The sequence below is a fragment of the Rissa tridactyla genome, chromosome 2 (assembly GCF_028500815.1).
Source record: "Rissa tridactyla isolate bRisTri1 chromosome 2, bRisTri1.patW.cur.20221130, whole genome shotgun sequence".
Classification (NCBI taxonomy): domain Eukaryota; kingdom Metazoa; phylum Chordata; class Aves; order Charadriiformes; family Laridae; genus Rissa; species Rissa tridactyla.
In genome coordinates, this window is record NC_071467.1 from 123829933 (window position 1) to 123857475 (window position 27543).

The following is a 27543-nucleotide window of genomic DNA, read 5'->3' on the forward strand; positions in this document are numbered from 1 at the left end:
CTCATGAATACCCTTGCACTGCTAACCAGCACCTACTAAGCAAATGATGAGCCTGACTACTGTAAAGAAATATCCCTCTTTAGAGGAGGATTGCACTCGGGAAGAAAATGGGGAGGGGTGTGGGGAATGGAAAAAATAATGAGGGTGGACAAGGAATTTTAGTCTGTTCCACATAGCTGGCTCGGTACACACTAAACTGTACTGGTAGACAACATCATCCAAGGAGTTGCAATGTATTCTCGTCACTCTTCTTGCCACTCTGACCCACCTCTTCCTCACCACAAAATGCCTCCTGTGCTGGCTGGTAGAGCTCTACTTAGCCAGCAGCAGCATGTGATTTAGCTGCTAGTGCTCATCTAACAGCAGCCCCATGTCCCCAACATACCATGGGAACAGCACGGCAGGGACAACAGATGTGGTCTTGTGATTAAGAGAAATTCTTGTTTCTCTAAGCGTAGTAAGAACCAACCAACAAATGCAGGAACCTAACAAGAACTAACAATTGCAAATCCATGTTACAACAAAGCCAGGTTTTTCTCACCACTTGCCGAAAATAGACATGAAACAACTAGAAGTCCTAAAAGTGCTGATAGTATCTAATACCTGCATCATTATAGCCTGTCTCCCACATCTGTAAGACCTGCAATCAATCACATCTTTAGTCCAATTCTTATGTTAGGCAAGGAGCAAATTCATGGCATGAATATACTGTCCTGCTTTGATTTAAACCCCACCACTGACTTGGTCATATTCCATTTTGTTCCACTGTAGCCATCAGTTTTTCTTTCCATTTAGAAGCAATTGCTTTGAGTTCATTTTATTCTGAGAGTCAAGAGACTGCCCTATATGAATCCTTCGGCTCCTTGAACCGGCTATATGTTTGTATATGTGATAGGAATTCATTTGTTATGCAGTTCATAAGGTACTTAATAAACTTTATATTGAAATATTTGCACTAAATTATCGTTAACTAATTAAAAACCTTTATAGCCATACTCCGTTTAATTGACAATCCTAAATTTGGTGTTGATTTAAGTAAAGCAAAGGGGACGAAACATTAAAGATGAGTAGAGAAATTAAGTTCTAGAAGATTAAGTTAGGTGTGGCTTAGATCCAAATTCCTTACTTTTTATCAAGCTTCAAGGCTGCTGCAGTTTTCTCATCGTATGGAGTTTTGTTACTCAAAGCTGAGGACGGACAAACATCTGTTTTACAATTAAAGGTAATCAAAACCTCAGAAGTGGAGTGATGAGCTTCTGCTTCTGACAGTGCCAGCACCAGCATACTGTGATCTCCACAGAGCACATATTGCACCTCCCTACACTTCTGCTAGGACACCACAGCAGCGTTTGAGCATCATTTCTCCTGCCCAGGAACAGAGATGTAAGGACACATACAAACAGATATGGCTACACAAACTACACATAACAACAAATCTCCATAAACATGAAGAGGAAATTATTTCTAAGCTCAAATAATTAGTTTTAAAAACATTTAAATAACCCCTGCAGTCCTTGAAATTATCCACAGGCTGGAGAAAACTGTCTTATAATCAGAGACTTAAACAGCTCCACCTATTCTGGTTATTAAAGAAAAAAAGTCTGAAAAGTGACTTGATTATAGTGCATAGGTACACTTGAGAGGAGGAGGGAGGGAGAGGGAGAGAATCTGAAAGGCCCTTAATCTGATTACATCAAGAACCAACAGGTAAAAATTAAAACCACAAAGTTATTTGGAAGTCTGTCAGAAATTCTGAGCAGGGAACGCGATTAACAGGAACAAACCGTTAGCAACAGTGGTAGGTTTGTTGTTGCTTTCAGATTTTCAGATCCAGACTGCACTTTTCTGGAACATATTCTTTACATCAAAATAAATTGCTGTATTCAGTCTAGGAGCAAATGAGAGAAATTTAAGGACCTGAATCAACCAGAAAATAACAGTAGACCATCCCTTGGTCTCTTCTGGATCTTAAATTCTATGAATCTGTGAATTATTTTATCCCTTTTAATTACTAGTTCCCTACTATAAAGAAGCTAAAAAGTTAATGTTCTTCTTGAATCAGTGAATTACAGAAAATAATTGAAGTTTCATAATTGGATTATAACCTCAGGAGTATACAGAAATGCTGAACTGGGAAGCTGAGGTAAGGAAAGCATGTCTGGTTTTTTTTTTTTTTTTTTTTTTTTTTTAATGTGATCACCAGGCAGTAATAGCCATAAATGCTGCACTTATTACCTGTATTACACTGAAACAATAACATGGCTGTGATCCTGCAATAACTGCTATTTGAACAGACTGCTGTGCTTCCACAAAGCTTTTATGAGGCTGGGTGTCTGTTGGCAGAGAGCTTATTTCAGAATAGGACCTATATTTCCACATTGCCGTTACCTTCATTATTTTATTTGGGGTTGCCCCCAGAGCTGTGGCTACGCACTTTCCAAGAGAAACAAAATCCAGGGATGTCCACTTTCCCTAGAGCTCATGATGGGGACACAGAAAATACATGCCCAAAGAAAGAGAAAACCTTTTCAGATCTTCGTCAGATCAACATCTTTTAAAAATTAGCTGAAAGCATTCCATCTTTCCTGTCTCTGTTTTATAATGAGGCAGACATAAAATCTCTGATGTAGTTGCAAAAATTCTAAGAAATTCCTTCTCTAGCGAACATTTAAAAAAAAAAAAAAAACAAAACCAACACTAAAGACTTCTCAGCTTTTAGCACAAATCTAGCAGCAGTGCTTGTCACACAAATAATTCTGGGAAGTTACCAAATACTCGGAATGAAGGACATTGCATGCTGCATAGCACAGAGCTCTTGTCGATGCTTGTTTGGAACGGTATGGGAAAGTCTAGCGGCTGAACACAATGACATTTTTGTTTTCGTGCTGATAATATTCAATAGCTTTGCCATCAAAGTTGGCCTGCCACTTCCCCTTGTACAGAAATTACAAGCGTGCTCTAGGGCTCTTGCCATTAGCTAGAAGCAGTGCCCAGGTTCTGCTTCGGGTGGGGGCAGGGGGTTATTAAGCATAGCTGGTATTGTTTCCTTCCAGCAAAGCTTTAGGACAATGTATTTCTCAAACAGATCAGAACATTATCTGCGTCATACCTTCTAGAGAAATGTTACGGAAACATTTCTGCTACACAAATGTCAGAACCTGAACAGTGTGTCTCCATCCTCTCCCAAAAGTTGGTGACTCCTAAGGAGCGTAAACCACATTCCCAGTCAGAGACCTTCCTTCTCTGCTCTCTGCGCAGGTAATACAGCCATTGGTTCTGCTCTCCCACTGCTGCCATCAAATTCTCAAATGACAATGAATCAGAAAAACCCATTGAACTCGACACCACAGAATTTAGGACAACAAATATCAAAAACGCAGACAAATCTAAAAGACATGGATGAGCTTCAAAACAGAAGAACCAAACATAACCAGAACTTTGATTTTCACTATTTCCACTAAAAAACACCCACAACCACTCAAAGGACAGCAGTGAAGGAACCTTTGTCAAACCACCAGTGCATCAATCAGCCTCCTCACTGGAAAGCTGAAAAGGAGCACCAGGGTTTTACAGAAGGCCTTGAGGGCTTGGGAAATTCAGGCTGTCAAGAGCCCCATGGTCATGAAGGCCCTTCCATGGAGCAACACCAACATTAGAAAACCAGGCCTTTGTCTGACAGACACGCACCGTGCAGAGCGTTTCCCGTCCTTTGGGCAGCTTTTTGGCCATAAGCATTTTCAGACTCTTAAATGCTTGTATCAATAGCCTTGTGGATGGATAGTGATGCCATGGTTGACTGGCTGTACACAAAATACGCTGGAGAAGTGGAGAAAGAAAGAGGACAAGGAAAGACTGGAAACACGCATGTCTCAGAACAGGTCAGAAGCAGCTCATTAAGTGTGTCTGCCCTCTTTCTATCTCAACACCCCTCCTGCACAGTAAGCAAAACAAGGGGCTGTTACAGTCATGCCCTTCACGCCACTACACAGAAGACTCAATATTTCTGTTATGAGCTCCCTGTTTTGTTGTGGGTTTTTTTTTCCCAAGGACTTTAATTAAAATTCATCAGAAGAAATGTTTTCAGCAGCGGTGTCTGAGAATGCTGCCTCCTCCCCTATCTTCCATTAAATCAGGTTCATCCAACTTGAAAGGAGATGAGAAACTCTCACTGACACTCTGTCACACGCCAGTGAAAAGACGGGCACATTCAAAACAGGGAACAGTGCAGGTGTTCATTTATTACTTTACGCAGATTATTTTTCTGCCTTTCTTCCTGACAATGGGAACGTTCACATCCCAGATGGAGCTCTCTGTAGTGCTGTGGGCTTTTGCTGACCTAGAGTTTTGTCTTCCCTGATGAAAGAATCTAGGTAAGAAGAGGATCAGTTCATTGCCTACTGGGGCAACTTTCATGTTTGTTTTTAACAATCGGAGACATTTGGAGATTATTTTAATGGGGAATTAATATAAAAATAATTTTAATGATATCAGGTAAAGGAGAAAAAAACCTGTGCGCATCCATGCCCATATTTACACACTGCAAAGATGTAATATTTATATAACTGAGTGCAAAACTGCAAATCAACTGATTTGAGAAACTAAGATGTCACTCAAATGAAATACAAGTTCACTGCCTTGTACCATTTCGGACCCAGAGAGCAACCCCACAATGTTTCTAACAGCATTAATAAGCACCATCACTATGAAGATGTCTTCAATGCAAGAATTAACAAGTCATGTCCACAGCATTAGGTTCCTCTGCTTTTATATCTACTTTACGCATCCTTAATGTCCACCATTTGGTTCCTGATCAAAGGCATTTTGAATTAAAAGCGTTAACCTGAGATTAGTTTCTTTTCCCTTCCCCACCCCTCTTAATAAGCTTTTAGGAAATGTCCATGATACAAAGAACTTCAGAAGAATACAGATTTCTCCAAGCTAACCCATCCGTGTATTTTTCTCTGATCTGAACACACACAATAACAAATGAGAGGAATAAACTCACGTACTTCCCTCATTGCCTTGAATCAGCATATTTAGTCCAGCAGGACACCTTTGCTGCGCTTGGCCCAACAGTACACCTTTCTTGGGACTTTGCTTTAGCAATTTTACTTGGAATAACAAAGAAAATCTAGGGTGTTTTGGAGGTTTTTCTTTCCCGTCAAGCGTCGCCATTTCTTTGATTCCCACGAAGACTGATCTCTTTAGCAGATTTCAGAGCCATTCATAGTTCTCATATTACCAGGATACACTGAACCAAAACATCCACGAAGATTTAAGCAGGAACTACTCTATATGATGCCACATGGTTCCTATATGAGCTAATCCCACTGAATGAGCGTTCTCCCCTTCCTGCCCTTTCAGTCTCTGCTATATCCCAGAGTAATGGTGTCAGCTGATATTAATTACAGAAGAGACCTAGATTATGTTCTGCTGTTTGAATTAATATTGAAGCCACAGTGGACCTTGCTTTAACATACACAAGGTTACAGAACACAGTAAATTCCTTTATGTCTACAAAGATTACTCCTTAAAAATACAGCAGTAGACAAAGGCTAACACTCTACTGCTATATAAGTCTCAGATAGTTTGGGTTTTGTCTTCACCAGGGCCAGGATAAGAACACCAGTTTACACTGGGTACAAATTTGGTCTGACTTCATCACAGAACAAAGGATTTACTCCAGGAATTCTTTTGGTCTTTTTTGGTTTTGACCTCACGATGGGGATTCTATTTTTGTTAACCTTTATTTTATTTATAGTTCCCAGTAATTATTTTTAATTAACATTGTAATGCAGAAAAAAAGGAAAGGAAGGGAACTTACGTTCCCCACACCTTCACTTCATCAGTTCACATATAATAAGGACTTCTTATCTTCACAAAAGAAGAGGAAAATGAAAATAGCCAGGAATTTCAAACTCTTACTGTCTTAACACATGGCAGAAATGGCCATCATGAACTCGCTATAAAGCTCGGTCTAATTGAAAAGGTTGTACTTGTTGCAGCTCTTACCGAGAGACCCTGTCCTGAAAGGCACCTTGAACCCCTCTGAAACCTCAATGAACTCAGCAGTTTTCTGTGGGGGCAAAAGGAATACACACAGTTCATTTCAAAAATAGCCCAGGATTTAAGTAATGTGTGCATTTTCAATTAATAACCTCAGTTACATTATCCTTGGGGCTATCCTTTAGCAGAATCCAAACAGTGGCAGCCTGAATATTTATTCAGATGTTGCACAGGGACAAAACCAAGGACGTTCAGAATGGAATGAGAGCCTAAACTCTCACACTTCATGACTGGTCAAGGAGACAATCATCATACTTTCAGAAATGAAAAAAACCAAGCAAACAAAAAAACCAAAACCAAAAAACAACACAAAACCTTGAGCAATCTGGACAAAACATGGATCTAGAAACTATATATGCCTGAGCAGCATACAGACTTGCTCCTCTTCAGGTTTAGATATTTTTACTATTGTTGTTTTAATGAAGTCCTTTAATTTTACTCTGGACCACAAAGAAGTCAAAACTTGTTGAAGGGTGATGAGATAGCTAATCCAAACAATAAAAACAAAGCAGATGGAAATAGAAGATTTCTGAAGGTACATTATGGGCACAAGGGGGAAGGACTAAATCAGGACAAGACATATGTAAGTTTAAACTACCAGACACTAGAAGTTTGAAGTAGCTTTCTTTCAGACTATAGACAGGGCATGAAAAAGCCATGACTGAATCAAGGTGGACAGGGATTATCTTTTGAATACATGACAATGTCTTAATAGTGCAATGCACACGGCTTTTTTTTTTTTTAAGTCATATGTTGTTCTTTTTAAGCCTATTTTTCTTTTGAAATTGGGCAGGGTGAGGGGTTGGGGGTGGGGAAGAGATAGTTTATATCTCTTTTCCCAAATTCCCATTCTCTTCTCCAAAATTTATTTTATCTTTTTAAAAAGTTTTGGGTCTAAGTCTTCTTCAGTGCAAACATGTAAGAAAAGACAGACAGAAAGACCAAAATCCTGAGAGACTGACTGTGAGGTTTTGAGATTAAAAATGTTTCAAAGTAATAAAGCTCAAATGTTTAATTTGTGCATGAGATTTCCCTCCATCTATCTCAACCGGGATGTAGTCAGTAAGAACGGGATGTGTCCAGTATACCAACAGGGAACTAAGCCATCTGTGTATGTTTTTAAGAGAATTTTTGAATTCTTCTGGATGAAATATAACACCATGCATGAAAATTAGAGTGACAGATTATGAATATTTCAAAGATAATAATTTATATTTTACTTGTACAGTGACACACCATGCACATTTTTCTGTCTATAATCTATAATTTTACATCTTAAGGTTGATTATCTTTCTTTTTGATGAAAAGCATATTTTGACTGCGAAGATACACGTATAATAGTGTGTAACACTGCACCAGCAGAGACTGTGTACCTCAGAGAAATAAATGCTAATGATGTGATATTTGCTATTATTTTTATGAAATACTTAAAAATCAAACTTTTAGATTAAAAATTTCTGATGATCAATATGATCACAGATGGGTATAAAGCTTCTTTTTTAAAAACCTCAGGAAAGGTTAAGAGAGGCCTAGGTCCATCTTTGGAAGTTCCTTTACTCACTGTTTATGAAAATCCAGAAGATATATACATAAAAGAACAACATATTCCTGCTTGCTAAACATTCCTATTCACTCTTTTTCAATGTAACCTTTGACAGAGTACTTTCACAAAGTCCCCAAAAGATACAGCGCAATTTAACAGCTCCCTGCTGCAAAAGAGAATTTGATGCAACTCTGCTGGACACGCGTTAAACCAAATACTGAGGCTTAGAACCACACAAAAAGAAAATCTTCCAGTAGCAATTCTTTTTTTTTTTATTTACTCAGCTACTGTACAGCCTATGATGACTTGTTTTCCTTTAGTTATATGAACAGTTTGACAGATTACTGTGACAAGGTTACCCTTAAATTGATAAAAGGTTTTATAGTGTCGGAACATTTGTCAGAAACGTCTGACATCACGTGTAATGGACTCTGCACTTCAAGCATCAATGGTACTCCAGTCTGCTGTTTTCTGTTTAGCGTGCGATACACACCACCTAAAAACACACAGCACAAATATAGAAAAGCAGGCAGGATTCACCAAAACAGCCCCATACTTTATCAAACAATTCTGATTAAAGGGTTTCCCTTCCATAACCTATGAGGCAAAATGCAATTAAAATAACAAACGTTACACGTCACTTAAAGGGTGGCTTCCTTGCTGGAATAAACCTGGAAATGGGATGAGCTATGATAGATGTACATAGCTGTAAGTATTTCCAGTATTCCCTGTAGTTCAGAGAGAGAAATATTGTGGGTTTAGAACATTATTCCTCAGACCTGCCAAATGTCAGACATTGCGAGTGACTGTTATAGTGCTGGCAGCCTTCTCACATGCTAGAGTGGAGGATATAGGTTCAGAAGGGCCCATTTTAGGCACTGCCAGCCTGCCTTGGGGAACCAGTGTCCTGGGCAGAAGCTAGCTTTGCCAAACACCTCCCTTAAACGCAGCTCTCCCAAAATCCTCTACTGCAAAATAATAAGATGGTTTATGGATTGGAATTCAGGTTTTCACCTCAAAACCTGTAGCAAATTACGCTAATACTTCTAGGGAGGAAGCCTAAGAGCCAGCACCTTCTGCAGTTTTGTGAATACCTGTTCACAGGAAGTCCTGAGCGCGTGATGAGACCCCAGCCATGTAAACTGAGAGGGTTCTATAGGAGACAACCATTTCTGAAGAGACAACGTATGTCTTGCTGACATAGCAGCACATTGCTGCAATACAGACTGCATTTGGAGGGAGAGGAGGGGTGGAGAGAAGGGATTTGGACCTTCATCCACCTCCACTGTGTAACCATCTGCAAAGGTAAAGAAAAGGTCTTGCAATATATTACTTTAAAAATCTACGTGCTGCCATGACAAATTCTTCAGATGTTTTAAACTTTCCCTATATCATTTTTCCCTTTTGCTTTGATAAATACTTTTACTATTCTGAAAAAAAGACAGAACAACTATCTAGTTTCTCCTCACTTCCACTTAGCCAAAGGATAGAAAATCAGCAAAATGAATGTCAGCATTTTTCTTAAAGAGCATCTGTTCGCACAGGAACTCCACGATAGCAAGACAAAGCCCTCTAATCACAGACCAGATTAAGTTTAGTGGAGCACATTAAAAATTTTACCACAGTGCCGAAAGGAAGCTCTCAGATACTTGATGTGCACTTCCCGTACGCAGACAAGGGGTAGGGACATGCTCTCTGAACTTCATGATTCAAGTAACACTGCTCGTACCACAGCTGACTTGCACCTCACACCACAACTGCAGCACTAAACGCCACAGCTGTGAAGCTCCTCTAGGAATAGTTAGTTCATCCTGATCAGCTGCTCGGCTGAAAGCATTTATCTGAACGTGGAAAGGGTCAGACTGCAAGAAGATGTATAGCAAAATAGTTTTTTTGAACGTCAGCAGACTACAGTCAATTTATACCTACAGAGGATCTGGCCCTTGAACTGGGATTATCTGTGACTGTCACAAGCGGGAAGTGTCAATGAATGTAGTTTGTACAAATGTCACACAGGTACACTCGCAATTTAGCTTGCATGAAATATGAAAAATCACCAGCATGCTATACTCCTGTGAACAGTGAGCCAGTTCTGCCCGTAGCAGTTTTAGTAGGAGAAAGCCACAGGGAAGAGTTTCAAGATCACATAATTTTGCTAAAGTTCAGATATCGCTTCAGTAAGACTGCTAGTCCCAGTCCCGGCCAGCCATATCCACATAAAGCATACTTAAGGAAGTCTTTCAGCATTTTTGTTCAAAGTCAGAATGACATAAAATTGTAACACTCCATTAAATTGTTACTCCTATCGCAAGCTTCGAAACAGCCGCCATTTGGATTCAAGTCAGTAGACCTGCCCCAGAATGTTCCTTATTTTACCAAACTTCATTTATTGATCCCTATTTTAAAGGCTGATTTGTGATGAAAAATATCAGTGATGCTGTTGTCTTTTGGAATAGACTATTCTATGGCAAAACCACTGCAGTTCTGCATCATAACAAGGGTGTGTTCTTTTTTTTTTTTTTTTTTTCAAATCTCTCCATGTTCTTATTTCAACACAAAAAAAAATGTAAATTCCACCCAGGTGATCTCTGGTTAGAAACTCAAACTAGATTATTCCCCTCCCACATGTCATCAATAATAATTAAGAGTTTGGAAGTCCAATCAGGTTCTCATTTCTACTGGTATTAGCCACCACATTCAGTCGAGTGAGGAGGGGTAACAGGGTGCAACATTTTAGGAAACAGTTCTGTTAATGATGCATGAGGAGCAAAGAGCTCCTTCCTGCTGCCTCTCCAGTTTCAACAGGAATAGAACACAACAAAACTGATACTTATGAGTACAATCTGCAAACATGACTCTCAAGATAAACGGGGAGGTAGAAGGTGCTGCTTTCTACACCATCAGTTTTCAGTGGAACTGCAGTTAATTAGATGGTTGCTACAAGGCCACCTTCAGTGGCTTTCAGGCTTCTCAATCTTTGAGCCTGGCAACGTGTGACATGGCAATCAAAAGGTGTGATAAATAACTGAGGTGGGAACACCCATGTTTTGTTGTGCACCGGGTTATGATTCACAGATCATTGTAACTATAAAATCTGCCGTTAGGGAAGTCTTCTTGCCATGCAAATTCTCCTTTTAACATAAGAAAGGAACCATATTAAACAGAAGTCAGCGTGAAGGCCCTCACCTCTCTATCCCCCCAAACTCATGACCAGACGGTTTTCAACAGGCATTAATTAGCTGTTCAAACTAAAGGAATAACAGTTAACCCTCAAGCGTGGGAGGCTTCTGATGTCTTTTTGTGGACATAAGTAAGTGTACACTGAAAGGCCAGCTTTGACATTTTCCTACCCGAAGACATGGAGGATTTTAAGTGCACTTACGGCTGGCACAGCTTGATGAGGTCCTGGTCAGTGGTGCCGGGTGGAAGGCCTCGAATGTACAGGTTGGTTTTACTCAACTGCTCTCCGCTGCTGTTGTTGCTGCTGTTGTTGCTGCTGTTTGTGCTGGGGCTGGGAGGAGCCATGGGGTGGGGAGCTGGTGCATAGGACTGCTGGAAACACAACAAAACAAAACAAAAAGGCTGTTACTGGAAAAGAAAAGCATGGCAGACTCACATGCTTTACCCAGGTAACTCCCGAGCTATGCGTTGAGGGATGCTTGTCCTGCCGTCCCTGCCCGCCGCCAGCTGCCCACTCCCCCAGTGTGTGTGCCTGCCCCCAGCCAGCAACGCCTTTCAAAATGCAAAACAAGGCCCAGATTTTGGGTATAGCCCACTTCATGGCTATGAAGTGTATGATTTTACTTTATTTTTTTAATCTGGAATCGCAGCAGCTAGATTATGAGCCGATTTTATCTAGATCACAAAGCTCTGAAGTGACAGATACTTTAGAGTAGCTGGTATTAAAGAAAGAAGTTAAACACAATCTGCTTTCAGAATACGCTAAGACAAAAATAAAAGTATCTAGCCAAAGGTATGGGAGCTGATGCCAGAAGTCTAGTAAGTCTTTTGTAAACATGAGGAGCATCCAGTACACACACAGTCAGGTGGCAGAGAGTTAGCTAGCCTGAGAGGGGAAAAAATCCAAAGCAGCCTGAAAAGACTCTGTCATTAGGGACACCTTTCACTATAGGGAAACAGGGTTTGGAAAAGATGATCAGGTTAGGACCTCCCCCTCTCAAAACCTTACCCACTTCTGAACAACCACAAACCACACACACAACTGAGAAATATCGCTTAAAAAGGGAGGGATTCTCACAGGGAAAACAACCCTCTCCCCTAACTCCCTGGTAAATACATGCTATGAAAGAAGAGACACACATGCTATAAAAATTAGCCAAGCACCTCCGATCTGGGGCAACAACAGAGAATTTAAGCTGTTGCAACCATCCCCAGCTCTCTAACCATCCGCACATTTATTTGCAGCACAGAGTGTTTGTCAGGAGAACAGAGGAGTGGTTGGAAGGAGGAGGCCGTGTCCTGTCACCACTGGGACTTATGCAGAAAAGAGGAGATCCAAGGGAGGAGCTGGGGGATGCTGTGGGCCAAGGCTCTGGCTGGGCAGCTGGGGGAACCGGAGGCAGGGCTCCAGGAACATAAGCGCCTGCTGAGAGGGGGGGAAATCCCATTTCTGCAAGCCGATCAGCTTATTCCGCTAGCAGTGTGCGTGGTTACAACTGCAGGTAAATGTTGGGCCAACGCTAAGTTAACCATGATGTGCTAATGGACTAACAAAAGCAAAACATACGCAATTTTCATTATAGTAGCAAAGACACTTCAGTGATTTCTAATATGCTCATTCTGCATTTAGGCCTCGAACGGAGGCAATATTTAAGTCTGTGAGTAATTCTGATCACATTAATCAACTGCCCCTTTCATTTCAGTGGCCCTACTTTAGTGCTTATAATTATGCACTCACTAGATCAGAGCCTCAGTAGATGGATATTTTTAAATTAATAGCTCTAAACTCTTTCAAACAGGTCCCTTTACTTAGAAGAACCAAAAAAAGTTGGAGAACATAAGGGGACTACCAGTGATAGGTGAAGCTCAGAGGTTTTGATGAAATACATGAAGTACAACACTTGCAACAATGCCTTTCCTGCTGCCCTCCTTCTCTCTTCCCAGTTTCTCCCATTTAAACCGGGAGAGTGGGAACACACCATCAAGCATCAGGACATCATAATTCTTCTGCAATCTAGCCTGGTTGTAATGTGACTCAAGTAGGACTCGTTAAAAGGAAAAATCAGTTTAATGGACAGTGCGACGGCCATGCTAGCAAGTAATGACATTTGCTCTCATCTACAGTGAAAGAGAAAGGGCAATGAGCTTCCTTCCCCGAGTATCTGTGTAGATACTTTTGCTGACAATCAAAAGCACTTAATGCGTACGGATCATATTTCACTGCACACACATTTTATCAGTGGGTAATCCCCACCCACCCAAGCTTCAATGTCATTCCCAGAAATAGAGAGCTGAAGCAGCAGCCGCAATTACCAGGCACAGGGAATGGCCTCAACTGAGCCCCAGTGCCACGGGCATGTCCTGGAAATCGGCTCCACGCCACCGCCATGGCACGGCTGGGTGAAACTGGAGGGAATAGTAACCTCTGACAAAGACACAGACACATGTCTTAAACATCCTGGCTGAAAGCATATTTAAATCTTTGAGCACTCCAGAGCCATGTCAGAGGTAAATGTGACTATGTGTAGCACATACTTGCTTCAGTATTATCAAGAGCCCGGGAAATATCCTGTGTCAATCTTGCACATTTTGAGCATTGGTAATATAAACTTTAAAAAAAATAATTAAAAAAAAAATAATCAAGGTAACATTCTTACTTCTTTACTCCATGCTTCCAAGTTTACCACGCACACTGAATGCACATAAATGATGTAAAGCAAGGACAGAATTTTCTGTAAGCCAATAAAGTGCTATGTACTTTAATTATTAATTGTTATTATTATATATGTCTTAGCAGGGGATAATGAGTAAATGGCCTATTCTCACACCAACCTAACAAGCAAGAAAAAAACAAGTGGAAATATACCTTTGAAATACAAAGAACAATTTTCATTCTATTATAAGATCTTTATCCTCACACAGAGGAAAGCACTGGGGGCCTAATTCTAATTTAAGCTTAAGACATTTTATCCCTCTCAACCAGCTGAAAGGGGACCTAGAAGCAAACATGAATTACATTTACACCAATTTTAAGGCCCCAGCTACACAAAAAAAAAAAAAAAAAAAAAAAAGAAAGAAAGAAAAGTCCTCAGTATACCCAGAGAATTAGGCCATGGAATAGGTGGTCCCTCAAGCGAGAGCTGCTCAGACAATAGGAACACAAAAACGCCCAGGTTTACAGCAGCATCCACAGAGATGCTTTAAGGGTGGGAAGAGAGGTGGCTATAATCTAGTTTGGAGGATGTCGATCTTCTCAGACCTGTAAGCACTGCTATACTCCAAACACTCTTCGCTAATAAATCTCAGCCACTGCAGCCCGTAGTAATTTCCATGCATATCCAATACCCCAGAATACCCTTGGCAGAAAGATTACAAAATTGCCTATACTAAGGCTGATGACATCTTCTGGCTGGTTGCCAGACTAAAAGCTTCAGGTCAGAAGAAATCTTTGAATTCTTTTTCCTGAGACGATGAGTGTATGACTGATGGCACAAGTATGCGTTTTGCCTCCGAATGAGCAAAGGGTCTTGTTCGTTAATCTCCACGTAATACCTGGAGTGAAAGAAATTAATGGCAACCTGATGATGATCCCAGATATGGACCACTTGCGACAGGATCCTGGACGATGCCGATGGGGGGCATTGCCTGGGGAGCTACATGTGCACCCAACAGCGGGAAATTTAGGCCTTGTTCTGACATCGGCCCTGGGGGCAAAGCACTTAACTCCTCTGCCACAAGAGCCACGAGGAGCACTGCTTTCCAGACTGGCTCAAAACATCCTGACACCAGCTGCAGAAATCTGGGAAAGATGTTTTGCCAACATAGCCGAGCACAGGATCTGCAGTGCTAGAAAAAAAAGTATTAGGCAAAATATACATGTTTTACTTCAAAAGGGAGCTGGAATTCAGAGCTGGCTTTGCCATTAATTTTTCAAATAACCAGTGCAACCAACTCATTTTTCAATCCTCATGCTTCATTATTCAATGGGAAGTGTGGTGGGAATGAACTGGTTTGTAGATCCTTCCAAGCAGCTTATTAATTTAGCATGGCTGGCTAATAGGATTTGTTTTCATCTTTGAAAAATGAATGAAATTTCTCTTTTTTCATTATTTAAAAGTAAGAAATTAATGTGCTTAATTCTTCTCCAGTCTCAGGAACACACCCTTGCGCTTAAACCCCACCGTTAAGCTCTCTGAAGCAAAGTGTCCCATGCAAGTGCACACAGCTAAGCATGAATAATAAGATACCTTGGTCTTTCTTACTCAATAACCCAGAAATGCTGAACTAGAAGCCTCTTGGTTACTAAATGAACAACACTCCTCCTTCCAACATCCAACCTCCTTATGCAAGAACGATATTTATCTTCCCATGGCAACCACAGCACTCTTATGTAGTTTTTCACTTGTTGCAAGTTTAGTCTAAAGCATTTTTCTTCCAAAGCAAAACACTATTTAAAAAAGACAAATTTCAAATATTTTTTTCACATACAATTCCTTTTGGATGGGAATCACGGGCCCCAGATGCCAAGTTGTAGAGTCTGCTTTATTAGCAGCAGCTGGCTCCTTGGCAGGCTTCTGAGGTGGTTGGGCTTGTGGTTTTGGAGTGGCCTCAGAGCCTAGGATACAGCTGGACAGCTATGCTAATGGACTAGCCAATTTGTTTCTGTTCACCTTTGGCTATCCCAAATTTGTACTCTTTTATCTACTTGAAAGTAAGGTCTTGGAAAGATTCCCCATTAACACCGATACACTGACTTTTTCCTATCGTAGTGCATATTTTATATAAAAAAATGAGTATGACACACGGTCCTGCATTAAAACATGTGTTATTGAAGCAACTGTGAACATACACTATCCATTTTGCTCTGAACTGAGTGTTTTCCAGCTGCTAGATTCATCTCACTTAGAGCCCAATTGCTACACAATTCCCTTCGCTCCTGATTGAGAGGATAAAATAAGGCAAAGTAAATACAAATAGATTGTGCAAATATCAGTTTACAGCTCACACTAGCAAAACATCGTTCTCTTTACACCCTACTGTACAAAGGAGTAATTTTTGAGAGCTGGAGGGTTCTTACTGGCCAATTATAGTGATGATGAGAGGATGCCACCAACTTATCGGCCTGTTGATGGGATTTTGGAGCTGATTGAACTACAAATCTCATATTAAGCAAAAGACAATCATCACAGTCGAAGAGAAAACAGAGACATAGGATAAATATAATGAAAATAATTAGATAAAAGCCACAGCAACAATTCTGCCTTCGGTTGGCTTCCTTAGTGAGGTAAGCTGTATTTCTCAGTCATAGCGAGGTAGAACAGAAAAGTGAATAAAAGATAAACATTGAGCTGGCAACACAGAAACCTTGTGTATTTTAGAAAGGCTGCAGTCACGGGAGTTCAAGTCATAATCTTCTTCCTGAATTTGTAGTGCATTCGCTAGTCTTGCAGAATCTAGCCACGACTATTGTCTAGCTCCCATGTGGCCAATGAAGGCCTGGAAGACACCGCTCTTCGATGCTTCCCTACGTGGGCAGACCTTTCCCTAGACATCTGACAGAAAACAAACAGATGCAATAGTGGACATATTTTCTAACCTCTCTGCACGGTGACAAAGTTTCCTGGACTGTTTCTGTAGAAGCAGCAACCTACCACTTGGCAACGTTTCTCCATTTGTAAAGGAATGACATGAGAAAATGTAAGTAAACTCAAAAGATGAAGACAGACAGTAAGGTTCAAAGTCTGCTCCATCACAGTCCTTTCAATCAGGAAAACCAGAACACACCTCAAGAGGATTTTGATTTCTCTGAATCACTTCCAAGGCCTTTAAAAGTGATTTGCTGGTTACCAGAAGACCGGTGAGTCAGAGCTGCTGGGTTACGCTCTCTGTACTGCCACTATATCACTGTGCTACCCCAAGCGAGTCATTTAGATTCCTTATGTCTCAGTTTACCAATCTGTAATGATTCTTCCTTACCTTTTCAAGGCTTATATAATGCTCTGTGATTACTGGATGAAAGACGCTATTGAGGACTGTAATCTTACTTAAAGATGGGGAAAATATTATGAAAATTTAACTTAACAACCAAAGCTTTTCCTAGTTCTTTTGCAGACAAAAATTATTTCTGCATACAATGATCTTGATACCCTGTATCTAAACTGAATGAATAAAATAATTTTAAAGCTTAAATAGAATGCCAATTCAATTAGCTTTCTCATTAAAAAAATAATTATTTTTATTTTATTTAAAAAAAAAACAACTTAGAATTATTCAATCACATTGCTCTCTTGCGCATGCTTCTTATATACGTTGAACTTTTTTTTGTTTCATTCTATTCCAAACAATATCTTTAGTCCATAGGAAAAAGGCATCATTATGTTTTGCTCACCCTTTCTTTCCACACATCAAAAAAGATCACTTGTGAAAAATGACAATTATTAAAAAAAAAATAAAAAGTCCTAGAGTAGGCACAGTAGTCATTCAACAGTCAGATTAAAACTGGCATTTGATGGGTTGATAAGATGCTTTGAGATCTTTGTTTCACACACAAAGCTGTTGAAATTAGTAGGCTAAATACTCCTGGGGCTTACAGTTCCCTTGAATGCAGCACAAAGCACAAGAGCTCCATAAAGCATAAGCTCAGGAAGAACTTGGCTCAATTTTCTCTCTTCTAAAATACTTCTCTTCCAAATCACGACTGCCTAGCTTTTAGCATTTTATAAGCACGTACAAGTAGACAATACATAGGAAGCAAGGCATCCAAGGGAAGAGGAGTAAGTCCTTTATTGGACAGGACCTACAAAGTATGTCCCATTTCATACAATTTTCTGCATCAAAACGAACCAACAACAGGAATCGACAATTCTTGGCTATCTTTAAGAGCACCGAGTGTTTAGAAACCACTAGCCAGGGTTACATACACCAGAAGCCTGAAAATTTTCTCACTGATCACAGTATCTTATATTTCGACTAAGAGTGACTGAAATATGTCAATATGTACATCACTCCATTTACCACCTTTACCAACGGAAAACTTCAAAAGCAAATTGGTCAGATGGAAAGCTGCTTATTTTGAAGTATGATGAAGTTTAAATAACAAAGTGGTTTAGAGCACATATCATTAGGATAGACTGATAGTCATCCCATCTGAGGATGAACAGGTCACAGTGAAAACCAGCCCAAGACAAGGAATGGCACAGAGATGAAGAGTGTCGTTTGCAGACTGAGAACGCCCTGGCCGTTGCTGCCCCCCTGGGTTTTGGTTAAACAGATGTAAGCTGCAGAGCCACCAACCTCAGCACTTCACCCTCTCCTCCCTACATGTTGCTACACCAAAGATAAGACTATTCATCCCTCGTAAGTAATTTTCTGTTTATCCGTGGACTGCACGTCATTCTGGACTAAACTATAGTAGCTTTCCTGAATTTAGAGCTTCTTGCATCCAGACAGGAGGGTACAATTTAGTCCTTAGCACTAAAAAGCCAAAGACTAGGAGTAAGAGCTGTGTCACCAAATAAATATTTTCCAGAGCGGAAAATAACCTTCACAGCCTTGTCTCCTCCCATTTATTTCATGGCAGGAGGCTCCTGTGACAGACCATTCCTGTGGCATTATTTATTTCTCAGCATGGGAGAAGAAGAATTCTTTCTATAGATAAAGTATTTTGGCATTTTGGCAAACTCGTAAACAATAACCTATATTCTTTGACATAAATTAGTGTTATTGCTTCATTATCCAATCTATTCATGTTTTATTGATGTACTGAGACTAAATGTGAACAGAATCTAGATCTTAAAAATACTAAATCTGGGCAATCTGGACGATAAAACATTGCAGTTTCCCCAATAAGAATATTTTAGAACACAGATCAAAATATGACAGCAATTACTGCCTGTGATACAACAACTTTGTGGTAAAAAAATGGGGGGGGAAATAACAAATTAAAGCAGAAATTATTATTTGTGTTTACATTTCCATGCAGCCAATTTTTGGGCCACAGTGATGAGTTGTCGGTCCATTTGAAGGTTAAGAATAAAAATGCAGATCGAAAGGCTGATACTTAACTTTCCAAATGTTTGCAAAAACAAACACGTTTTGGGTTCTGAGAAACTAAATTTACTCTCTGGGTATTTGTTTACATGTGGCAGGCTAAAAGCGTCTTGGAAATGAGAGGTAGGAGGCATGCGCTTCATCGCATTGCTTTTCTACACACAGTCCACACATACCACAGCATCAACACTGGTCCGAGAACCCGAGTATAATAAAAGCCCATCACATAAAACTGAACTCAGAGCACAGAACAAAACCAAAACATTGATATCATCTCTTTCCTCTCCACTTTGGCGAGCGGAGATCAGAAGCAGATGTGTTTTCATTTTGCAGAATGAAAGGCCAACCAAAAAAGTTTTTCAAATTCCAACTCAAGTTTCCTCAGTTTGTCTTTCTTATGGAGGAAAGAAGTGGGAAATCTGCCACTGTTGACATGAACATTGGTAGGACGGAGAAACCAGGGGTGGCAGAGGTCCCTGGGAACGGCCCCCATCATCTCCCCATGTTACCACAACAATCTTTTGTAGATGTGCATGGGGAACCTCTGCCCCCTCCACCCAGTGCTATATAAAGATGAGCTGTGCCTCCCCTCCTGCGGCTAAAGGAATCCACAGAACACAGAGTCTGGGAAAGGTTTGTCCCAAAGATAACAGCGTGACACCATCAGGACAGAATTTGGGGCATTCCATAGTAGCCAGAGTTCATGTTTTCTTCAGGGCCCCTTGGACTACAGCAATGTGCTGCTCCCAGGCTGGGGGCCAGAGGACACTCACAGAAGGTATGAGCCACCACAAACCTCACCACATTTTTACTTCCAGTGCAAACTCCTCTAACAAGTCCATGATAGCAAACAGCTTTTAAAAGAATTGCCCACACAAGTCATTACAGTTGATACCCAATTCCTCACCTAGGAAGGAACCAATCTCACAAGACTGATGTCTGCAATGTCATTTAAAGGACAGCTAGAAAGCCCTCTGACAGTAAGCTGATACAGCTGGGATAAGGATCAGTAGCAGTTAGGATTTAGGTGTCAGCCTATGGGGGTAGGTGGCCAAGGCAGTTCTGGGCACCTTCACGCCCGTGACAGCCCTGAGTCCTGCACCACAAAAGGCTGAGGGAAGCAGGGACACCAGGGTGGCCACGCATGGGTCTCACCACAGGCAGTGTGTTGCAGGAGGCAGCTGGGTCTGAAAGCCCATGCTAGGAACCTCTCTGTCCCATTCTAGGTACTTCTCTACATCCTTCACATGAGTTGTCTATGTGAAAGAGTGAGTTTCACAGTGAAATCACCATTACATGTGACCTAGGAAACTACTCCACAAAAAGACTGATGTGAAGGAATGGGTCTGCAAGCCTTAAAAGGAACTTGGTAATGAGATAAGTTTCAGACCTTCATCAGGACAAACACAGCTTTAAGCATCACACTACCAACATCCCAGGAGCACACAAAATGTTAGGTACCTGGGAAGGTGAGCAAGATACACCATGACACATTTTGGGATTCAAGCACTTCCGTTTCAGCTAGTGTCACTAAGTGCTTAAACTCATATGCTAAGGAAGCTGAATACAGAGAAACACTCTCCACATTGTTACTGTAGACTCTAGTGTCTTATAAAATCTCCATTTTCTCTAGATTTCATATGTCAGACATGGGAGGTAGTGCGGGAAATGCTTTTTTTTTTTTTTTTTTTAATTTAACAAGCATCTACTATAATTTATGTTTAAATTTTCTTCCAGACATCAATCAAATCCACTTGAGGCAAAATTTACTAAATAAACTAAATAATTAATGCAAAAATATAGAACCTCTTTATTATATTTTTGGGATGTTCAGAATTACACTCAATTTATTTACAGTCATTTCTACCTTTTTCCTTAAAATTCCAGTTTCTATAAACAATATTGGTTTTGAGGATTAATTTACTCCAGCATGCTATGAATGTCTTATAAAACCCAACGCTGCTGTCTTTTTGAAGCTACGAAATAAAATATTTCCACATTTTTGTTTCCATTCATGCTCTTATTAGGAAACCATATGTATCTTAGGCTGAATTGAAGCCTGAGCACTGAACCCTCAGGATACATCCTATATTCACACCAAATGCAGACTGAGGCAAAAGGTCCAAACTGATCAACCCACCCTCAGGGGTATTTGATCACCTGTGTAATGAGATGTCACAGCAGTTACTACCTACCACGCACTTTGTTGTCATGATTGGAGGTCCTGGGAATGCCCACAGGACTACTGAATGATGAAAGTCTCCTCCTAAATTTTAGAATACTTACAGTCACTGGAAGATGACAACTATATCTTAGCAGCTAGGGAGATTTTGACATCTGTTTTCGCTAGAATATAAATAAAATCATGAACTTTTTTTTGAAAAGTAAAAAACCCTTCAGAAAATCCAGTTTCCTTCAAAACCAGTGAATCTGAACATGCATAACCCTGCCCTGCTGGTTAGATATATAAAGGACCCACCATTTCTTATACTGTAATCCAGTGTTATTGAGCAAGTCCTTTCCCTCCTAATTCCTACTTCTTTCTTCAGTGTTTCTGCCATCTCTGTGTTTTAGCACTTCTCAAAGCGGGGGGTGGGGGGGAGGAAGGTCTAAATTTACTATGGTATAAGTTCTCAGTCTCTTCCCATTTCTTCAACAACAGATTGTGCTTCTGTGCTTGTCCGAAGTTTCAAATGTCATTTGACTCATGCACTCAGAAACGGTGACTCAATTAAAATATCCATACAAAACCAACTTGCAGTTTGGTAAAAAGTAACCCACCTTTCCCCCTTTTTTTTTCCCTGATAGGCTTAGAATGGCTCATAACCAGTGCAGAAATTTAATTTCATCATGCCAACTTTCTTTTCTCAGTTCCCTAAAATCATCATTATTTTCTGCTAAATGTTGTGGGATGATGAGCCAAGTATCTTGGTAACATACACAGATTCAGCTGAAGACGTTTCACCCAAACTATTTTGGGCTTTGCGCCATGCACTTTTTCCATACCGTGCATAACAATACAAAGAACCTGAACTTGTGTGCACAGAGCTGAGAGGTGAAGAGCCTTGCAATGTGGGGACTCAACTGCTTCATTACGCATCTGTGTGAAATCCAAGAGAACACTAATTGGGATAACGAGGTAATCCTGTTGCAAGCAATAGGAATTCAGAGTAACAGGATACATATGTTAAAATTCCTGAAACAAACAAACAAAAAAAAGATTCTAACACATTCATCTCTATTTACTATGTTTTTCATCCAAATTATATATTTCTTGATAAACAAGAGCTTAAATTTCCTTCTGCGCTTTAATATTGCTTCCAGTCTCTTCTGTTAGCTTTCTGGCTCTTTGACCTTTTAATATTCTTCATTCACACATGATTTATTTTTTAAGTCTGCATTTTTTTCTCTGGAAAGAATATGTATTTGAAGTCTTTCATATATTAAAACAGGGTAAGTAAAATAAGAAAGAAAGTCTCCTTAATACATTTCCTTAATAAATGTTGTACTAAGCTTTAGAATAGAAGCTTGAAGAATGTTAGTGTGTAACAATAAGGTTTATATTTCAAATCAGATACATATTAATATTCTAAAAATCTTAATAGCCCTGTCTCACACTCATGTACATGAAATGTTACACAAAAAAGGGAATTCAAATGAAAAATAATTTCCATCACAAACCAGAAGAGCGACAACTACAATCACTTTTAACAAAACCATAATCAGATTGTAACAGTAACACGCCGTGTTACCAGCTGGAGCAGAAATGGGTTAGGAATACCAGGGCAACATCTATGGGCATACTGGAAGCAAAAGGAAGACGAAGGAGAACACTTGACCACTGCTGAATAGGGCAGGGGACTAGTGACAACAGACACAGAAGAGACAGGGGCACTTGGTGCTTTCTTTGCCTCAGTCTCCACTGACAAGTTCTGCTGCCAGGCCTCTCAGGTCTCTCTGTCTAGGACTAGGGCCTGGGGTGGGAGGTGCTGCCCCAGAAGAGGAGCATTAAGCTAGAAATTACTCCAGGAAACCATTTATAGGTTACTCAACAATGACCACAAGGGAGATGGCCAATGTCACCATGAGGCTGGTTTCTCTCATCTTTGACAGGCTGTGGCAACTGGAGACATCAGGATGTTCCTGATGACTGGAAAAAAGGCATATGTTACACTTGTCTTCAAAAGATGGGGATCTGGGGAACTGCAGGCCAACCACAGCCTGGCAAAACTACAGAGCAAAGCCTCCTGGGAGCTGTGTCTAAGCACATGAGGGACAAGGTGACTGAAAGCATCCAGTACGGATGAGCAAGGGCAAACAACACTTGGCCAACTTCCTTGCCTTCTGTGTTGAGTTGACTGGCTCTACAGGTCATGGAAGAGGAGTGGATGTTGTTTACCTTTACTTTAGCAAGGCCTGCAATATGGTCCTCCATAGCATCCTTGCAGCCAAACTGATAAAGGCATGAGCTGGAGTGACAACAAGGAGGATAAAACACTGTCTGGAAGGTCAGGCTCAAAGGGTGGTTGTCAGTGGTTTGATGGCAGCCAGGCACAACCAAAAGGTTGATACTGCAGCCAGCCACGTGGTAGGTACCATCACCAGCAAGCTGGACAACAGGAGGAACTGCACCCTCACTGACATTGTAGGTAACAACAAGCTGGGGGGAAGCGGTTGACCGACTGGAGAAAAGGGCTGTCTCAAAATATTAATATCAGTACATCCAATGCTGTAAGAAAGAACTACAAGAAAAAATGCCTTCACCTCACGCATTATGTACATTAAAAACCCTCCAAGTTTACTTACAGAACAAATGTCTACTAAGTGATCTCTGCAGGTGCAGATATATCCTATAATCAAATTCAGCTGCACACAACGGATTTACTAAAACTGAGACATCTGAACTTTATTCCTTTGCTGTGCTTTGACCTCAAGTTTAGTTCATTTGCTAAAGTCATTATTAAACAACAACGTTCCACACAGATTTCAGCAGCAGTAATATTTACATTAATGCAATATCCTTGGGTTAATGGAATTAGAAATGCTGAAAATCCTATTCCTCATCTTCTTCAAAGATCGACAGTGTAGTCTAAGGAGACACTGACTAAGAAAATGCAGTACCGTTATTAAAGGCGCTCTGGTTCTCAATCATTTGAAATGAAATAAACTGGCAGATCTTTAAAGTCTCTGAGACTAAAAATTACACAATAAATGCCATTGCCAGCTGCAATCAGATAATCAAAGTTCAATTTTGGTAAGATTTTAAATTAAATGCACCCCTAATTATAACAAATAGATTTTTTACCCTCTTTTTAAAATGGGGAAGGCAATCTGACTCCCCCCATAATATCAAGTCATAGCTCACAGTGGCTAGTGTGCTCTGAGCCTAAGATACTGTGAGTACCTGGTCTATCTCAGACATAAAATGTCACCCACAATAGATCTGAAGTGGTAGCCAAAACTTAAGCCTCAATTTTTGGAAATTTGATCCAAGAAAACTTGAAAAATAACTTATTCAGTGATCTGCAATGGTAAAACTGCAACAGTATACTGAAAGGCATCAGTACAAATACCACAGGTCTCCACGGTGTTGTCTGAGGACAGCTGCAGGACTGAATCCTACTTACCACACAACGACTAAACTATCACTAAACAACTCTGCAAAGGCTGGGGTCCTGTGGAAAGCAGAACATATCCAATCAAGTATTTAAATGACCATGTGGTAACGACTACTCACACAGGATCCAAATTCGGACTGCACAGGCTCATGAAGTACAACATTTCCTAACTTCTGTCTCCTATACTGTATAACCTTAACTTCCTTTAACATAATTACAGAGTCTGATAACAGAAGCTCACAGTTACTTTCTGTAAGAAATGCCACATTTGGAAAAAAAAAAAGCCCACCTAGCAGAGAGCTCTACATTTGGGAGTTGCTAATAACAGGTGTTTTGGGAAATGGCATAAGAAATGCAACCATAGAGTAATTATTCCCAGTACGCCTTCCACTTTGGGACTTCCCAACCAGAGGCTGCACGTGGACTATCAATCTAAAATGTACTGAAGGTACTACCTCTTCCATGATCTGGCTCATTTAGACTTTAGACCTCAAAAATCTCTTTGTGGGAATCAGTTTTAGAATTTAATTTGATATTAAAGAAAAAAAAAACTTTTATTTTAAATCTGCCATCAAAATAATTTCATTGGTGCAGCTTTCACCCCATTTTTGTTTTACAAGGAAAATTTTGCAGTGGTTCTTTTTCCACCTTCTTCCTACCATTCAGAACATTTTATGTGAAACTCTGTCATACTATATCCCATGTCTCACATGGATAATCCTCAAAAACATGAGGAGGTGGCAGCCACCCAGTCAGGGGGATTGCTATCATGTCTTTTTGCGAGTAAATGGAAACATCGTTGACATGATGATGCATGTGCCAAAATACAGAGTCAGATTATTAAAAGTGCTAGATGTTTTTAGCACACTTTGATAAACAAATGTCTATATTAAAAAATACTTCTTCCTAGGGATTCCTCCTAAAAGGAAAACAAGAAAAAGGGAATCCTAGACTAAAAACATAGAGATACTCTTTTAACTCTACTGGTGTAAAACATCTGTGTTATCCCTCATATGACTAATGCTTTGTTTGCAATGGCTTGCCATTAAATTTCCTTTCTTGAACTTGGGCTAATGCAGTTCTTAGAGTGTGAAAAGTCCTTCCATGAAGGAATAACCTGTTATCAGGTTCTATATATTTAATTGAAGTCCGTTTTTCATTACACATCATCCTACCACCCCTAACAGACAAAACTCTGCTGCACAGGAGGAAATACATGCAGTAACGTGGCATCCCTGGGACGGAGCCTGCCATAGCTTCGTGCTGCCATACAGAGCTGGGCTCTCCCTGCCCCTCTCTCTGGCTCCCCGCACTCAAGACCTCACCCGGCTCCTATTCCATCTTCTGGAAGAGCCTCCGTAGCCAGCGGACCTTTGACAATCTGGCAAGGGTCACCACAATTTAAAAGTTCCTTTGCAGGCTGTATACTGAGGGTTTCTGAACCACAAGTGGCCTCCTGGCATCCTCCTCCCTTTCTCTCCCTCCCCCCTTCTAAACATCAGCAGCTGCATAAAGATGCCTCAGAGCATCTAGAAGGACGGAGTCGTTCAGGCTCTGATAGTGAAAAGGGCAAGTACAGGTGAGGGTCAACATGCAGAGTGATTCCTGCAATTAGTACCACAGCTCTGGAAAACACAGCAATGGCTATGGAGCTATACACATGCATTCGTTACGTTTCTTTGTCTCCATATCATACATTTCTTCAGCAATGAAACCATTTTTCTTTTCTCATTAACACTTTTACGGTCTTCGGTCATTCTTCTGCAGGAAGCTAACTAGTACATTAACACAAGTCAGGAAAACAAGACTTTGAAATATTTCTCCCCCTGCAAAGCCATCGAGTACGATGACACACGGTATAGCCTGGTTTTCCTAAGCACTACCCTCCAGAAGCGTTAACTGCCAGATTTCTGCAGTGACAGTCTGCAAGGCTAAAATTAGCAGGCAACACCTTCCCTTGCACCTCATCACATGATAGGAAACAAACATAAATAGGGAAATACAATATGTTCCTAAAGGTGGAGTCTGAATACTTTCATCCTTTTAACAGTTTAGAATTAAAGGACACTTACACAAGCAGCTTCTCGTCATATATCATCTGTTACTAGCATTATAACTCACTTTCTGCGTAGTTAAAAAGATGATCACCTCTAAATATGCTCCTTTACAACCCAGCCTGGCCTGAATCAAATTACTTCATGTCTATGCTACAGACAAAATGTTTTATTAGGCACCACTATGTTACCAGATGCCTATTTATTCTAGCACCCTTCTGCATACATAACACAAACCTTTCACTGTATCCATCTCATTGATAACTGTTATTCTACATTTCACTCAGGAGTATTGCAAACTCCTTCAGCGGTCCACATCCCTCCTTCCTGCACTACTGAGATGCAGATGATTGCAGACTGGATGGCAGGACTTGGAAAATAAAACACCTCTTTTTGGGGGGGGGGGGGGGGGTTGAGGAATGGTGTGGTTCTTTTACTTTTTTTCTCTCAACAGTGCCATGCAGTCGTCAACAGCAATGCAAAGCAGCCACGGTCCTTCTTTTTCAAAACCTTGTCCAGAGGACACACATACAATCAGGCATATTTAAGTCAATTTGCTAATTCAAACACAACGAACGTTAGAATTAAATCTGAAGTTGTATCACAGTCTGCACACAAAAAGAAAGTTCAGCCAAATTATCAACTCATTTAGGACCTTTATTTCTCCTGCATAAAGGAAGCAGGAAGAGGGCATGTTTAGATCAGATATCAGGAAGAAATTTTTCATTATGAGGGTGGAGAGGCAGTGGAACAGGTTGCCCAGGGAAGTTGTGGATGCCCCATCCCTGGAAGTGTTCAAGGCCAGGCTGGATGGGGCTTTGAGCAGCGTGGTCTACTGGGAGGTGTCCCTGCCCAGGGCAGAAGGGTTGGAACTAGAATGACCTTTAAGGTCCCTTACCATCACAGAATCCTCTGTGATTCTGTGTCACAGTGTTGCATGACACGCCATTGCATACAACAGGAGCACTTATAGCTAATACGATTCCACTTAGACAATGCTCTGACAACCCGCCTCTAAGCTTATCACCACCTC

The 27543-nt window shown here is 40.6% G+C and overlaps 1 protein-coding gene and 1 long non-coding RNA gene across 11 annotated transcripts in view; both read right to left on the bottom strand.

Annotated features, from left to right (window-relative positions):
• Positions 1-27543, bottom strand: part of RBMS3 (RNA binding motif single stranded interacting protein 3) — a 719476-nt gene that overhangs the window by 344281 nt on the left and 347652 nt on the right. For 8 of the 10 annotated variants that reach the window (XM_054189953.1, XM_054189952.1, XM_054189956.1 and 5 more), the window contains one exon: positions 10992-11161. In XM_054189953.1, the coding sequence (XP_054045928.1) occupies positions 10992-11161 (170 nt within the window). The remainder of the gene's footprint in view (positions 1-10991; positions 11162-27543) is intronic. The other 2 variants (XM_054189954.1, XM_054189960.1) reach the window with 1 other exon arrangement.
• Positions 26912-27543, bottom strand: part of LOC128904922 (uncharacterized) — a 58743-nt gene continuing 58111 nt past the window's right edge. The window contains exon 2 of the long non-coding RNA XR_008464675.1: positions 26912-27392. This is a non-coding gene — a long non-coding RNA (uncharacterized LOC128904922). The remainder of the gene's footprint in view (positions 27393-27543) is intronic.